General features: G+C 37.7%; 1 protein-coding gene across 2 annotated transcripts in view; it reads left to right on the forward strand.

Annotated features, from left to right (window-relative positions):
- Positions 1-15,280, forward strand: part of nherf1b (NHERF family PDZ scaffold protein 1b) — a 56,109-nt gene extending 40,829 nt beyond the window's left edge. Inside the window, exons 5-7 of one of the 2 annotated variants that reach the window (XM_079833125.1) lie at positions 7,301-7,344; positions 12,652-12,777; positions 13,460-15,280. In XM_079833125.1, the coding sequence (XP_079689251.1) occupies positions 7,301-7,344; positions 12,652-12,777; positions 13,460-13,606 (317 nt within the window). In that variant the 3' untranslated portion in view covers positions 13,607-15,280. The remainder of the gene's footprint in view (positions 1-7,300; positions 7,345-12,651; positions 12,778-13,459) is intronic. The other variant, XM_079833126.1, reaches the window with a different exon arrangement.
- Positions 15,281-16,381: the final 1,101 nt, after the last annotated feature.

Below are 16,381 nucleotides of genomic sequence, written 5' to 3' on the forward strand. Positions count from 1 at the left end.
AAAGTAATGCACTACTTTACTAGTTACTCCCAACACTGATACTCGTGATGCCAGAATCCCTGCGTTTCAATTTGAATGGCTTTTTTCTGTTCACAGTGAAGCGGTGGGATTAGCTGGCACACCCATCATTAGGCTGTCAACAGGGAAAGAAGACTGGGAGGACTAGCTAACAACTACAACCCAGCTAACAGGGAACGTTCTCATAACTTTTGCTAACGTTCTGGCAAGGTTCGCTCAAAGTAATGAACAAACGTTCTTTCAGTACCGTTAATAGAACATTTTCTCAACATGATCTGGTCTTTAATAATGTTCTCACAAAAATGTATTTATACATTGTTTGTAGAAGTTTTGTCGATTCTTTGAACGTCCTTCAAATATTAAGGGTCACTACCTCTGGTTTAAACAATGGCTTAAGGTTGGATGGCAAAATCCCCTGTGTTTAATGAACAGCACTCAGTGTGACCATGATGTCACCTGATGTTAATGAGTAAAATCAATAAAGGAAAGGGAAGTCACCTTTGTGGTGATCAGTGTTTCCTGTAGCTGGGCTCTTGAACGTTCCTGGCTGTAGTATCCCAGCAAGCAATTTTGCGTTTCAAGGCATCTAATAGCCTTCCAAACACAGCCCTGAAATCTAGACTAAAACAAGTCAAAATTTGGACTGTCAGTGGAAATTCGATAGACGTTTAACCATAGCCCAAGAGTAGACTAGTCATCTAGAACATGAACATGTCAAAGAAATGAAACCACCTTGTAAACACTGTTGACTTTGCTTACATGATGGAATATTATACATCTCGCAAGTTATTTTGGCAAAAACGACATGTAACCGAATTTAAGGTTATATGGCTAGAAGTGGGTTACTCATAGCCAGACTATATCGGGTCTATAGTGAACCGAGACTATTGCTTGCTGGGATTAGTGTGTTCAGAAAACACATATACTTTTTCAGAAGTATTTGAGACAGAATAACATCAGGGGCTGTTGACTGTTAATTAATGGTGACCTCATCAGGAAGGGATCCGATTCAATGATCACATCTGAAGTCTAGCACGGTTTCCGCGGGTCTTAAAAAAGCCTTAAAAAGTCTTAATTTGACCTTCGACAATTTAAGGCCTTAAAATGTCTTAAACTGGAGCAGAAAGTCTTAAATTCAATTTCATGGCATTACATTTCTGTGATGCAGAAAATGTGAATGGAATTGCAGAATCCATTCATAAAAATGGAATTTACTGTATAATGTAGAATGTCACAGAATGTGTCCTATTTTCAAAAGTAGGATGGGTCAGTACACTTAAAGAGACAGTTCACCCCAAAATAAAAATCCCTTCATCATTTTCTCACAGCAATGTCTTTCCAAACCTGCAAGACTTTCCTTCATCATATAAAGCCATCGAGTCCCTTCAGAAAATTTTGAATAATCCTCTTGATTCAAATGGATTAGTTTTACAATCTCTTTATGAACTTTTTGAAGCGTCAAAGTGGGAGTTGCTTAGACTGTCAAATGGAGGGACAGAAATCTTTCCCGTTTCATTAAAAATATCTTAATTTTTGTTCCGAAGATGAATGAAAGTCAGTAAATTTAACAATTAAAGCAGAGTCCAGAAAAGTAAATTAATACAGATTTAATAAGGCCTTAAATTTAATTGCAAAATTAAATTGCATGCACTGCAAAAAAATGTTTTCCAGGACAAATTCTAAACATCTTTAAATCAAGATACATTAACTTGATATGCAAAATGAAGAAAGTCTTGTTTTCTGAGAAATTGAACAAAAGTAAATGAATTTATGCTTAAAACAAGAACAAATATCTGTCATTTGGTATGAAAAGCAGATTTTTATGAACCCATTGGCAGATAATCATAAAATTGCTTTCACAAGATTTCCCATTTCTTATCTCAAACTTTAAGCTATTTTTTGTCAAATCATTTAAAAGGTTATGAAGATCTGTTGGAAATTGTATTTTCAAACTTTGAAGTGTCACTAATAAAACTCATTGTGTGCTTAGACATTTACATTTAGAGAACGTATTGACGTGCTATGTTCCCTTCAATTTATTCCTTCAATTTTCTTTAATTTTACTTTCATAAAACCTGCAGAAACCCTGTCTAATCACTGATCAGAAGTGTGTTTTGCTATTAACTTATTTAAATAATTGTGCTGCTGACCATGTGATGCTATTGTGAAAATCAGACTTTCTGAAAAAATGAGAATGTGTAGTGAGCAGGAAGTTATTAACTAGCGTCTATTTAGACACTGACAGACATCAGCATATGAAACGCAACAATGGTGACATGCTGCATGCCAGCATACAAAACACCTTCCTGGCTTATTATGCAGCTGAATTATTTTACTATTCATGTGCTTCAACTGCACAGTTATTTAAGTCAGTCATTAAAACTACAGAAAAGGTTAAAACCAGTTTAATGCAGTCAATTGACTGCCAATAAAACAGACGTTTGTCTGCCTTTTCATCAATCCCTTTTTCAATGCAGAACCATTTTCTGAAAACACCTGCAATTGCTGAAAGTGAAATAAACTAAAGGAACATTGACAAAACATCAAAACATTTTTAACCAAACATCAGCATTCAAAGCTCTGTTAATTCTCAATAAGAGCTTCTCTAGATGTATAACAGGAATAAAGTCAATCTGGTTAGTAATAAGTGAAGCTGGTAATGCTGTTTGTGGAGTTGTTTAATCAGATCTTGAGAGATTTAATGTCTTCTTTTATCTTCAGTTGATTTCAAGGCTGTTGAAGTTTCAGTTTATGTTGTTTCTTCTTAATTGTTAACAGCAGGTGTTTGGATGTCTGAATGAATGATTCGAACCTTTAACGTCCATGGAATCTTTATTTTCCACAAAAGATTATTCATAGTGGAAATAGGTTAATCAGATTGTTAAAATAGTATGTGCTTTTTAATACTGTTCTCTGAAAGATTCTTTGTGGAACCCAAAATGGTTCTTCTATGGTATGGGGTTTTAAGATAGTAGGATTCTATTCTCTACACAGTTGTACATTCAGCTGTTTTCTCTTCTCTTTCACACACAGTCACACTGCTCTCTCTGAGCACACACACTCTGTCTCTCTCTGCTGCCTGCCTCCCAAATTTGGAAGCAGCATTTGTGTGGTTTCCAAGGTGTTGGTCTGGAGTGGCTCTCAGATTGCCGTATTGGGACTGAAGGGCGTTTTGAAGTGTCCAAACAGCCAGTGATGTGTGTGTTTTGTGCCGATCAGAGGCCAGATGGATCTGTTATCCTCCCTGCAGTTTTCTGCCACTCATAAAGCCTTCAGACAGCAGTCGAAAGATAGAAATTGAGAGACAAGAAGACGGTAAAGGGTGTCAGGATTATTTTCCAATTCTGTTATCTGCCTTCCTACTTTACTCTTCTTCCTATAAACTCTTCGGAAAGACTGGCTGGTGGTAGGAACATCTTTTTGTTGGAACCAAAACATGTTTAATATATGAAGTAATGTATATTTTTTCATAATCCAGTCACTTAATTACTTTACAAATGAAAGGTACTTATGATAACCACAATACATTTTTGACGGTACATCAATTAAGTTCTGTTAATGCAGCAAATTGTGACGTTTCTTTGTAACCACAAACAGCCTCCAGTCACAAGTATGTTGTGACCCAAAAATAAATAGTCACTGACTATAATTTCGACTTGTCCTCCATCATATAAATAAACGGCTAACATGTTTACAGTAAAAGACTTACAGTTGTGGCCTATCAGGCAAGTGTGCAGCACCACAAATAAATGTTTCTAACTCGCAAATGTATACAAATGTTATGTATACATGTACATTTTTCAAGTTAACTAATTATGTAACTGAAAAAAGTAATTTTCCTTAAAAATTAAGGCAAATGTCATTATTATCATGTGCAAAAATGTAGTTAATTTGAGACGTCCATAAAAAAAAAACACATCTAAAATGGCTAAATTCCCCTAAAAATGCAGATATTCAGAACACTGAAAAAACAGGCATTTTCACTTAAACAAAGGTAAATGTCATCAAGTTTAACCCGAGATGTCCATAAATATATATAAATAAATATAATTAAGGGATTAATGAGCATTAGTAAAACCATCTGATGATAATCACTGGAGGAAAGAGGAACAACAACAACAACAACAGAAAACAAGATGTTTCTTACCCATTGGCAGATACACTATATTGCCAAAAGTTTTGGGACGTCTGCCTTTACATGCACATGAAGTTTAATGACATCCCATTCTTAATCCTTAGGGTTTAATATGGAGTTGGCCCACAGCTAAAACAGCTTTAACTCTTCTGGGAAGGCTTTCCACAAGGTTTAGGAGTGTGTTTATGGGGATTTATGACCATTCTTCTGGAAGTGCATTTGTGAGGTCAGGCACTGATGTTGGACGAGAAGGCCTGGCTCTCAGTCTCCCCTCTAATTCATCCTAAAAGTGTTTTTTTTTTCGGGTTGAGTTCAGGACTCTGTGCAGGCCAGTCAAGTTCCTCCACACCAAACTCGCTCATCCATGTCTTTATGGACCTTCCTTTGTGCACTGGTGTGCAGTCATGTTGGAACGGGAAGGGGCCATCCCCAAAATGTTCCCACAAAGTTGGGAGAATGAAATTGTCCAAAATGTATTGGTATGCTGAAACATTAAGAGTTCCTTTCACTGGAACTAAGGGGCCAAGCCTAACCCCTGAAAAACAACCATACACCATAATCCCCCCTCCACCAAACTTTACACAGGGGGCAGACTTATTGCACTGGTGGCAACCTATCACGGTACCACACTTGAATTCACTGAGCTCCTGAGAGTGAACCATTCTTTCACAAATGTTTGTAGAAGCGTCTGCATGCCTAGTGCTTGATTTTATACACCTGTGACCATGGACATGATTGGAACACCTGTATTCAATGATTTGGAGGAGTCCCAATACTTTTGGCAATATAGTGTAATTTTGCTTGTTTTAAAGGGGCTATATGCGTTTTTCTGAAATTTAAACTCGCGACTGACACCTGTGGCCAAAAAACAGAACTGCTCTCATTTTCTGCTCGCTCTCGCAGCGGTGGTGACGTCACATCCGCAGACAGCGCGGGAAAAGACGACCCGCCAGAAAATAGGAAAAATAGGATACAGGCTTATAGGTGCACCCACTGTGAGCGGACAAGGTGTCAGTATGCTCATCAGGAGATGTTTGAGTCATAAATGGTCAAATAAAAAGGCAATTGTTACGTTTATTTTGGGGAAAAAGTTGCATATAGCCCCTTTAAGAAAAAACTCACCAAATTCAAGACATACAATCTTATTTGTCTAATAAATGCATCTTGATTTAAGCTTTTTTATTTTTTTGGATATTTGGACAAAAATACTTTTTAAATCATAGTTTTAAAAGTCTTTTGTTGTTAAAGAAGTGCAGTTATTTTGATGCGTTGACTAACAGACTAAAGTACTTGATTATAATTTTAATTGTAATCATCCGTGTTTCATGTCTGTTTGGCTGGGTTTTGCACGTTTAGTTCTGTTTCCTGTGTTTCAGTTAGGTTCTATGTTTTTTTATTGAGTTTGATTATCAGCTGCACCTGTTGTTAAGTCCATTGATTGGATTAGTCTTGTATTTAAGCTCCGTGTTTCTTTCTCGTTGCATAATGCCTTTTTCATTATGCAAAAAATTAGGTTTGAAGTGTTTTGGGTTTTTCTCACGATATTCTTAGTAATGGATTACAGAGCCTCTAAAAGGACCTCTGCAAAAATAAACAACATACAGACTTTAGTGGGCGCATGAGAAACTATTAAACTTAGCATACAGCACAATGCACACTGAGCCCCTATTGCGCCATCAGCCCATTTCACGGTGTGGTTTCTTGGCCGCCACAGAGTATGCGTTAAAGCAGACCTAAGGCCTTGAGATATGACAAACTGCCCTAACAAAAGCCACATTTTGAACACTTTTTTTTTTTTACTTGGTAAATAGGACAATGCACACAGACGTATTGTGCCATCAGCACATTTCATATCATGGTTTGTTGGCCACTACAGAGTATGCGTTAAATTGGACATTAGGCCTTGATATTAGAGGAACAACCCTAAGGAAAGCCACATTTTAAGAAAATAGATTCATCAATAATTCAGTAATTCATGTGCATTCATGCTCTCGTTTTGTTCATAGTAAAATGGCAGACACACAAAGGAAATGGTTTCTTTTGTGCATGCAAAAGTCTGTATTTTTTTATTATTTTTTTATTATTTATTATCTGTATGTTGTCACTTCGAGAAAACCAATGGAAGAAACCTCTGAGAAAATAAACATATTTACAGATGACTCTACTATATACCAAATATAAAGCTGAAAATAATGCTGTATGAAACATTTATGTTTAATATGGTCTGAAAATCTACAGAGGTTTGGAAATTTGTGTCTGGAAAAGGATGACGTTTTGAAATGGTTATTTGATGTGAAGTTATTAAACGTAATTTCGGGAGGAGTACGCCCATCTAATCTTCCAATTAATACCAAGGTATAAAACCAGCAGCTTACCTCTTGCCATTTTTAGTTCCAGCAGCATCCCTCCTCCTCCCCTGCTCCTCCTTTTGTACAATTTTGCCTGTTATAGGGGGGCAATCGGAGCTCGGGTAGAATATCCTCTCCGAGCCCCTCTATAGCAGACAGCAAGCCAAATCGGTTTACCACTTTCACTAAGATTATATGGGCACACAAACTCGTGAAATTACATTTAAAGTTATTTTAAATGTACTAAATTGCAACTTCATCATTACAACTGTGTAATTACAAATATATTTAAATGCATGACATACAAGTTTCAGTGGAAATGGCATTAAAAAACCATATTTTAAAGACAATAGAAGTAGACGTATGCTAAAGTGTACGAAGTCTCTGCCCATCTCCACATACTGTACGTCCTTCATCTCTCATGTCAAGCTCATTTGTTAAAGTGTAATCCACTATGAAGGCCTCTAGATTTTGTTCCCGGTGGAGTTGTGGAGGTCGACGGGTATCCAGGTATCACGGATCTCACCACGGTGATTATCGGCATCTGAATAATAAATGAAGCAAATACCTGTGCTGCAGTATGTAACAGAGTAGACATCTGCTCACTGCAACCTGAGAAGGAGTGAATGTCATACTAGCTATTCTCAGGGTGTTTGAAAGCAAGTGTCTTCATCTTTGCTTCCTCGCTGTCTCTGATGAGGAGCAATTGTTGGAGAAAGTGTCCCGTCTGACAGATTCAGATGTTTAGGTGCAGTTGTTTGATCTGTGACTGACCTGTGCTGCTTCTCTCTGCCCGCAGGACCACTACCTGAACCTGTGCTCAACGGAGACATGGTGGACAAGGTAAGACAACCGCTCAAATTACAGAATACTAGCTGGCCATATTAAGAGCATAATTCACCTAAAACTTAAAGTTCTGTCATCATTTTCTCACTTTCAGTCTACTTTTTTTTAATTACTTTTTTGTACTTATCAGAGGTATACAAAATGCTACAGTACTTGGCGTATAAATACAGTGTGTTTGGCCTATACTATAGTTAATTTCAAGTCTACTTTAAGTGCATAAAAATGAATAGAAACCTAGTAGTGTAGGCCTACTTAAAATGCAAAAAATTATATAAATAGAAAACTATAAGTATGCTGTTAAGTTCTAACAGTATACTTGCAGTAAAAAGACTATTAATCTATTAGTTTACTGAGAGTACTCTTCAAAGTGTACTTTCATAAACTAAAAAGTTAGCTTGAAATATATAGCTAGTATACCAACAGTATACCTGAAGTTGTATTGTAGTGAAAATCTTAGGGCCCTATTTTACCAATCTAAGTGCTTGGTCCGAATCCAATTTTTCTAGTTTAATGACGGGAAAAACAGTCGGTGCACCAGGCGCATGGTCCAAAAGGGTTGTACCTAGTCTCTTAATGAGTCATGGGTGTGTTTTTGGCGTAACGTTCAATAAACCAATCAGAGTCTTATCTCCCATTCCCTTTAAAAGCCAGTTGCGCTTGCACCATGGCGGAATCCTTTATTTTTAATATTTAAAAAGTTTGTGCGCTGCTGCACTGTGTGTGTAATAAGCAGAGTGTACGCGCTTTGTGCACCCGCACCGTGGATATTACTAACATGCCCTTTAAATAACACTAAAAATACTGACTTTGGACCAGGTTTTTGTTGGTCAATGGCGCAGTCGTTTTCCACTTCCTCAAAATAGCAACGCGCCAACAATGCGCCTGAACACACCTTGTTTTCAGACCAACAGATGGGCGCAAGTGCATTTGCTATTTAAACAACGTGGTGCTGGGCGTGAAAATGAGAACTGCGTCAGGCTAAAACTAGCTAAAACATTTGTGTCGCACCTGGCGTCGCATTGCGCCGGGTGTATGATAGGGCCCTTAGACACACCTCATTCTTTACATGGCCAGCAGGGCAAGAAAGATAACATGGTAGCATCCCCACTGACTTCCTACCCATTAGTATCACTTTCCCCTGCCAAAAGTGAAATACCAGGTAGCAAAAGAGTAGGCTAAAGTTTAAGGAAAGTTGAGGTTCTGGGCTTTGGTTGTGTAAATAAGATCAATGCTGCAAATTCAGCAGATATTACAATGATGTCTTGTTGCTTTAATAACATTGAGCATCAAGGACAGAATCGGGCTCGTTTGTGATTAAATATCATTTGTTCACATTTTTTATTTAGTAAAAAAGCTCTGGCATTAGATGTTTTGAATCTATCTGGCTAGAAATGGATTTTGAGATCAATTTTTCTCCTCAGTTCTCAGCCCTGTACTCTTTCCTGTTGGGGTTTTATTTGTTATTCTGCAAGCTTTTTAATAAATAAATACTGTAACTTGGAATTGTTTGTGTTGACCTGTGCCTGACCCTAGTTCTCATCGCAGAAAAACACACGTACAACAGCAAGTTTCTCAGAGGTTATTGGAAAACTTTACCGTATACAGTATTAGCCCATTATTGGGTTTAGTGAAGTCATCCCTCTAGACAAATATGAAGTCTAAAACTGTATTATACACAATTACTTGTGATTATGCCAATTATAAACGTTATAAAAGGCATGCCAGAAGCCCATTAGAGGTTGAAGATGGATCCTTTATTCAGAAATTGAAAGGATTAATCGCAGGTTTTAAAGTTTTCAGTCAGGCCTCTGTTGTTAATTGAACTAGTTTGTGTGCTGGAGGGTCTGAGATGTGTCAGTGGTGTACAGATTAATGGACTTCATGCAGTGTATGTAAAAAAGCAATAATGCGTTTTATTGCCCATAATCATTATGAGTGGGAGAATAATGGACTACCTGCACAACTATTTCCGCGTTCTACTTATTTTCCGGTTAGTTAGTACTGAGTTTCTGGTAACAGCGCACATACATACATGAGAATGCAGATTATTAGTACCTTTTATGACGGTCAATTGATAGCATGAATTATTTTGAACCTGCTGAAATGATACATTTTCTTTCCAACTGTGCATTCTGTATAATACAAATTTAAATTATATACTAAATAGATTTGTGTTAGTCTTCTCTTTAACCATTAAATGCATGAATGTTTCGCCAGTCATTACATATTTGGGTCTTTAGCGACCCGGTTCTATATCTAACACACAGATGGATCTCTACACGGCGTGATAATATAAAACTCTCCTGATGTTAGAGTAACTATTACAGAAGAATCAAATAAAGCATATTTTGTTATCTTTTGGAGTGGAAGGGTTCAGGGTTTTATACCATCATCACTGTCCTCGTCAGAGCTCATTTCCCAGTATATTCAGCATCTGCCTCATATTCACCATCTCAAACATATTCTCAAAACTATCATCTTTAATGTCAATATTTAGATCGCTGACAGCTTCTTCACCAGATCCAGCATCAAGTGACAGTGACAGTAATATTTGATTGTGTTCCGTTCTTGCTCTGCTGTAAATCTCTGAGCCATTTCAAGTTTTGCTGATGATTCTTCCTAATCTTTTGTTTTCTGCCTGCGGTAACTATGAGTGAAACATCACTTCATCATTGAGTTTCAGACATTACCACCTTGAGGAATAAATGTGAATGTCACTTATTGAGTCAACAGAGATTTAATTATTGTTGTACAGAAAAATTATTATACTTACACTATTACACACCTCATGTCATTACCGACCCAATACAATTTTTACAAAAGGTCTTTTAAAATAGATGATGAATGAATGTGCGGTACATGACTTAAATAAATATAAAAATGTTAAATATATAATTAATCTTAAACAGCAATGGACACCGCATAGAGGAGAATGACAGTCAACTACTTTGAATATTTATTAAGCATATTGGGCTTAAACATGTAAATTACATCAAGTAAAATTGTTGACAATGAAAAATGACAGAATAGTGATTAAAATATTCAATACAAAATAAATAAAGGTTTGTAAAGTTGCACAGTGTAAATTTTAGCAGCATCTAGCAGTGAGGTTGTGAATTGCAACCGTCCACCTCTCACCCCTCCCTTTCGGAGCACATAGAGAAGCTATGGTGGCCGACACAGGACAAAGATGTCGTTGTCTGAGACAGCAGAGAGTAGCTAGCGCTCTGTAGAGCAGTTTGTCCGTTTAGGGCGACTGTAGAAACATGGCGGCGCAAAATGGCAGCTTCACTGTAAAGGGACTCGCGGTGTATGAAGATAGAAATGCCTCATTCTGAGGTAATAAAAACATAACGCTTCATTATGTAAGGTCTTTATACTCCACTGAAAACATAGTTATGTGTATTATATTGCATTTCTGTCAACAGATCCTCATAAATACTGCACACTGCACCTTTAAGGGATGTAGGATATGCAAAATTAGGCATTAAAGGGTTAGTTCACCCAAAAATGAAAATTCTGTCATTAATTACTCACCCTTATGTCGTTCGAGACCCGTAAGACCTCCGTTCATATTCGGAACACAAATGAAGATATTTTTGTTGAAAGCTGATGGCTGAGAAAGGCTTCAGTTAGGCCTCCATTGGCATTCAGTACACTTATACTCCCAGGATCGATAAAAGGCACTTAAAATGTCGTTACAAAGTCCATCTCACCACAGTGACTCTACAATAATCTTACGATGCGACGACAATAGTTTTGTGCGCAAAAAAAAATCAAAATAACACCTTTATCCAGCTTGTTATTGCCTTCCGCGTGTGCCTCCACGACGCATGCGCGAGAATATGACGTAGCGCCGGGGCTCGGGATTCCATGAAATGCACACTCTAACCCCATTTTGAGCACTACGCCGAGACCTAAAGCACGATCAATGTAGAATCCAACAGCTGAGATACGCGCGTCTTCCTCTGATTGTAAACAAATCACTTCTGGGTCATCTGTCCGAACGCAGGATCTGCGTCATATTCTCGCGCATGCGTCGTGGAGGCACACACGGAAGGCAGTAACAAGTTGGAAAAAGGTGTTATTTTGATTTTTTTTGCGCACAAAAACTATTGTCGTCGCATCGTAAGATTATTGTAGAGTCACTGTGGTGAGATGGACTTTGTAACGATGTTTTGAGTGTCTTTTATCCGTCTTGGGAGTATAAGTGTACTGAATGCCAATGGAGGCCTATCTGAAGCCTTTCTCAGCCATCAGCTTTCAACAAAAATATCTTCATTTGTGTTCCGAATATGAACGGAGGTCTTACGGGTCTCGAACGACGTGAGGGTGAGTAATTAATGACAGAATTTTCATTTTTGGGTGAACTAACCCTTTAATATGTGCTTAATAAGTACTAATAAACCACCAATATCCTAGTAACTAGTAAATAGTGAGAAATGGGTCCCTAAATAAAAGTGTTACCTGTGTGGTTAATGACCCTGCACTGTATCTCTACTAAATTTCTGCATTAAAAGTTAAATGATGGCTTTGTCGTTCACTTGTGGTGACACATATGTGTAATATTTCTCACATTACGCCACCACAATAAAACATAAGGAGCATAAACTTGATATATCATCACATTTTTGTGACAGGAGCAGTTTGACTGTGAGACACAGACTGTCTTATATGTCACCGCTAGCGAGACTATGACTTGCAGTGTTTGACACTAATATGCAAGACACACTGTCATACAGACTAAAAAATATATTTGAGGCGAGATTATAAGGCAAAAATAAAATTTTATGGCCCGTAATACTTATTTAAGGCTACCTTCTGAATTCACCTTCAGTTTTTGCGCTCATCTCGCCGGAGTTGACATGGACGGATCAGGTCTTCTCCGATCCATCACACTCATTGCTTGAGTTTATAAGTTTTGAGGCTGTGTCTCCAGAAGATAGAAAGAGAGAGAGCCGCTGGGGACGGTTTCTCTAAAGAGGATTGTGGGGGAAAGTAAGAGGAATACAGCGATCCTTCAGCTTCTGGCTAATGGCTGACGTGTTAGATGTAGCTGGCAGGAGGGAAGAAGGGGGCGCTGTCACCTGTCAGAGGAGGAGTATTGATGCCTGGCTAATGCTGCCCACTCGTAGAGTTAATGAAGCTCAGTCTCCAGCAGCAGCAGCAGCAGCAGCAGCCTGAGGCCCACACACTGCAGCTGTCACAGTACAACACAGGCTCAAGTCTGACCCCTAGTGCACAGACCACAGCACTGAGATGATCCCACACAGGACATTTGACTGAAATCTGCCTTCTGTTTAGGTCAATGGGAATGTGGCCAAAGAGATGGGGCTGAACGACTCAAAGATGTCAGTCAGTCCGTCCCCTTCCAACGCATCCTCCAACGCCTCCCTCATGACTCCGCACACTGGGACTCCACCCCCTGAGGTGAGACTGATGCTGAATGCAGAACTGCATGCATACTACTCTTACTGCATAACTTACTACTCTTATTACTAACATACTATATATGTAATCATTTTATCTCATTTCATAATTATTTCTATTGTCTTTGAAATATGGTTAAAGCTACTGTTGAATGTACTGACAAACATGTATGATAAACTAATATATACTTAATTTACTGTAATTTACATTGGCAGTTGTATGTATTTAAATATATTCATATTTGTTATGCAGAAGTTGCAATTTAGTACATTTGAACTTATAGAATATTAAATAACACTAGTTTTAATAATCAAGTACTTTACATGTGATTTAGTACATTACTCAACACATCAAAATAAGTGCACTTCTTCAAAACAGGACAAAAGGTTAAAACATGAAAGTTAAACTTTTAATTTAAAAGTGTGTTAAAAAGTCATAAAAGTGTGCTTTTAACTGCACTTATTATTTCAGTTATATATTATTTGCATGTACATTTTTCACAAGGGACTGTGTGACATTTACATAATGCATACTGTTTCACATACTATTTTTAAAGAAATAGTCAGCAGTATACAGTATTAACCTAATGAAATTTTAGGCAAAAAATTTCCATTAGAAAGACGTTTCACGTGCTTGTAGCAGGTGCTTCATATCTTTCTGTTTGTTTTTCTTCCTCTCTCAGGCTTTGGAGACATCTATCATAGATACCATCCCGGAGCTCAATCTGTCCTTACAGCAGGTGAAAGAGCGCGCGCACCAGAAACGCTCCAATAAGAGAGCTCCGCCCATGGACTGGAGCAAGAAAAATGAACTCTTCAGTAACCTATAGACCTCCAGCCGCCTGTCCATCCACTCATCCATCCATCCATCCGTCCGTCCATCCATCAGCTCTGTTTAAGACTTGATGAAACAGAGCAGATCTTATAATGAGGTTATCATTAAAGTAGGCTCAATATGATGTGTGTACAGTGTGTGTGTGTGTGTATATATATATATATATGCACACAGATTTATATTCATAATTATGTATTTGAATTACTAACAGATTATATTAGTACATCAGCTATGGGGCAAATGGAATGTAACATTCTACAACTGTGATGTATTACAATCACCGGCTGTGTTCAGAATGGAGTACTTATTGTAATATTACTGCTCACTGAATACTGTGCATTACACATCGTAGGCTATATTGCTTGCTGTTTAACACATATAGTAAAACAGTAGTAGGGTTGTGTTGTTATGCATACAGTGGTATGCTATACTGTTGTCACATGACCACATTGCATGTTAATGAGCAGTATCCAATAATCGTTTTGGAAAATAAAGTTTATTTTTTATTAATTCAATTTTGTGTAAATATGTCTTTTAATGTCTAGCAATTTGATTAAACGATGAGACGCATTGCGGGATGCAGTATTTCAGCAACTTGTTTGCACGCTATAGTGATATTATGTTAGTATGCTATTCTGAACAGAGCCTAATTCAGCATGTTTGACATTGAGTGGGTGTGTGTGTTCAGTGAGTTGTGCATGAGGCTGTATAAAGGTTCAATATAGAACCCTAAGGTTCTTAATTTAAAGAACCCTTTATGCTAAAAAGGTTCTATGTATGAAGTGCCTGACAGAACCCTTTAAGGTTCTATATAGAACCGTTTCTTCTAAGAGTGAAAGCAATGTAGTTTGATTTATGAATGATTTCTTGAGTCTCATTTCTCTACCAGTTCTGTTGAGAATGATTTCATTGTTTTATAATGAAGGAATAAATGAAGACTTGCGTCCTAAACTTCTGACAGATGCAGTGCTGTCCAAAAGTCTGAGAAATCTATAATAAGCAATGAAGCATTTTCACTGATGGCCTGAGACGTTTGGAGCATGCTGTAAATTCTTGTAAGTGTATCATGGTCTTGTTCCAATCAGTGAGGCATTTTAGACACGTGCTATTTCATTTTTTTCTTTTGCACTTCTGATCACTATTGTTGTTATTTCATATTTGTGAATGTTATTTCTGTATTATGTAACAATACATTTATAGAGCACCCACTTTGTTCAGAAAATATATTATAGTGGACAAATTAATTCTGCAGTGTTTTATGCTTGTGATAAACCATGATCGATTGCTTCACAAAATGATTCACTGTGTCGAAGCGTTCGAAACGCCACGCGCTGGTGACCCCTGCTGGTCAGAACAGTGGAATACAACAAAAACTCAGGACAAACATGCATAAAACAGCTTTTACTAACACATTGTAAATGTTTTATTGAACCTAAAATCTATCAAATTCAACTAACTAATCATAGGATTAAATATCAAGTGTCTGTATGATATGTGTTCTTTTATCATTTTTCAGGGCTTGTTTTGTTTCTTCCATGGATGGCTCAGCTAAACAGGTCAATAAGAGACTGTTAACTACTATTATTCATTTGAATTATAGTAATGTCTCATTAAAACATGTACAAATGTGTAAAACTGATTAGAGATCAGGTAAAACCCATAGAGACTCCTCATGATTCAAATTTTGAAACGTTTCGCGTTATGACGTAACGAAGCCTCGTTTACTGATATCACGTGACTTTGGCAGTTTGATACTCCCAACCACTGATTCGAATCAAGAGGTTAGTAAAGGTTACGAAACTTCATGAAGCAGTGTTTCAAAAGCCCATCACATCTACACCGGACGAGAGTGCCGCAACGCTATCATAGACAGTAGAATGCATTATAATTAGTGATATGGTGTAAACTGGATGTGGTGCAAAACAAAACTACGTCCTGTTTTACTTCTGACATGAAGGACAAATTTAAGATATTTTGAGGCAGAGAAATTTTGAGTTGGTAGCTACGTCTGACCTAGTGCCCTATTTTAACGATCTGAGCACATGGTCTACAGCGTGCAGTGCAAGTGCACTTAGGGCGTGTCCGAATCCACTTTTGCTAGTTTGATAATGGAAAAAACGGTCGGTGTGCATGCATACGCATGGTCCAAAAGGGTTGTAGTTGTACCTAGTCTCTTAATGAGTCATGGGTGTGTTTTAGGCGTAACGCGCAATAAACCAGAGTCTCATCTCCCATTCCCTTTAAAAGCCAGTTGCACTTGCATACATTTTCGTGGAACAACAAAGATTGGATAGACAAAGATAAACAAGGATTGTTTTGATATGAAGCATAATCCCAATAGTTCTATCGTAAGGCATGCATTAAATGGTGTGCAATACAAAAGACACTATACTAGACAGTAATAATACACACAATGTCCTGGAGATATGCATGTTCATTCATAGAAAGGTTTGTTTTGGGCATTATGTGTCTGTTTCTCCTATGGTCTTGCATGTGGCACCTTCCCAAAACTTGAATGTCTCTGAGATTCACTAGTTACCTGGCTAGAGTCAGTAGGGGAATATAAGTTGATGATGATCAGTGGAAGGCCAGACTTCTCTGGGCTTGCTTTGGCCTTTGCTTGTTACGTTCTTGAGAGATTTATGACTCCCAAGAGGAACTTGTGTCTGTGGTCCTATTGCTACAATTAAGCAAAGTGTGTTTACCATTAGCCATCATGACTGGATGGGCAGGCAAACTCATCAGCGTAACAAACTTAAAGCATGCTTGT

The sequence above is a fragment of the Gobio gobio genome, assembly GCF_949357685.1.
Source record: "Gobio gobio genome assembly, chromosome: 1".
In the NCBI taxonomy this organism is placed as follows: domain Eukaryota; kingdom Metazoa; phylum Chordata; class Actinopteri; order Cypriniformes; family Gobionidae; genus Gobio; species Gobio gobio.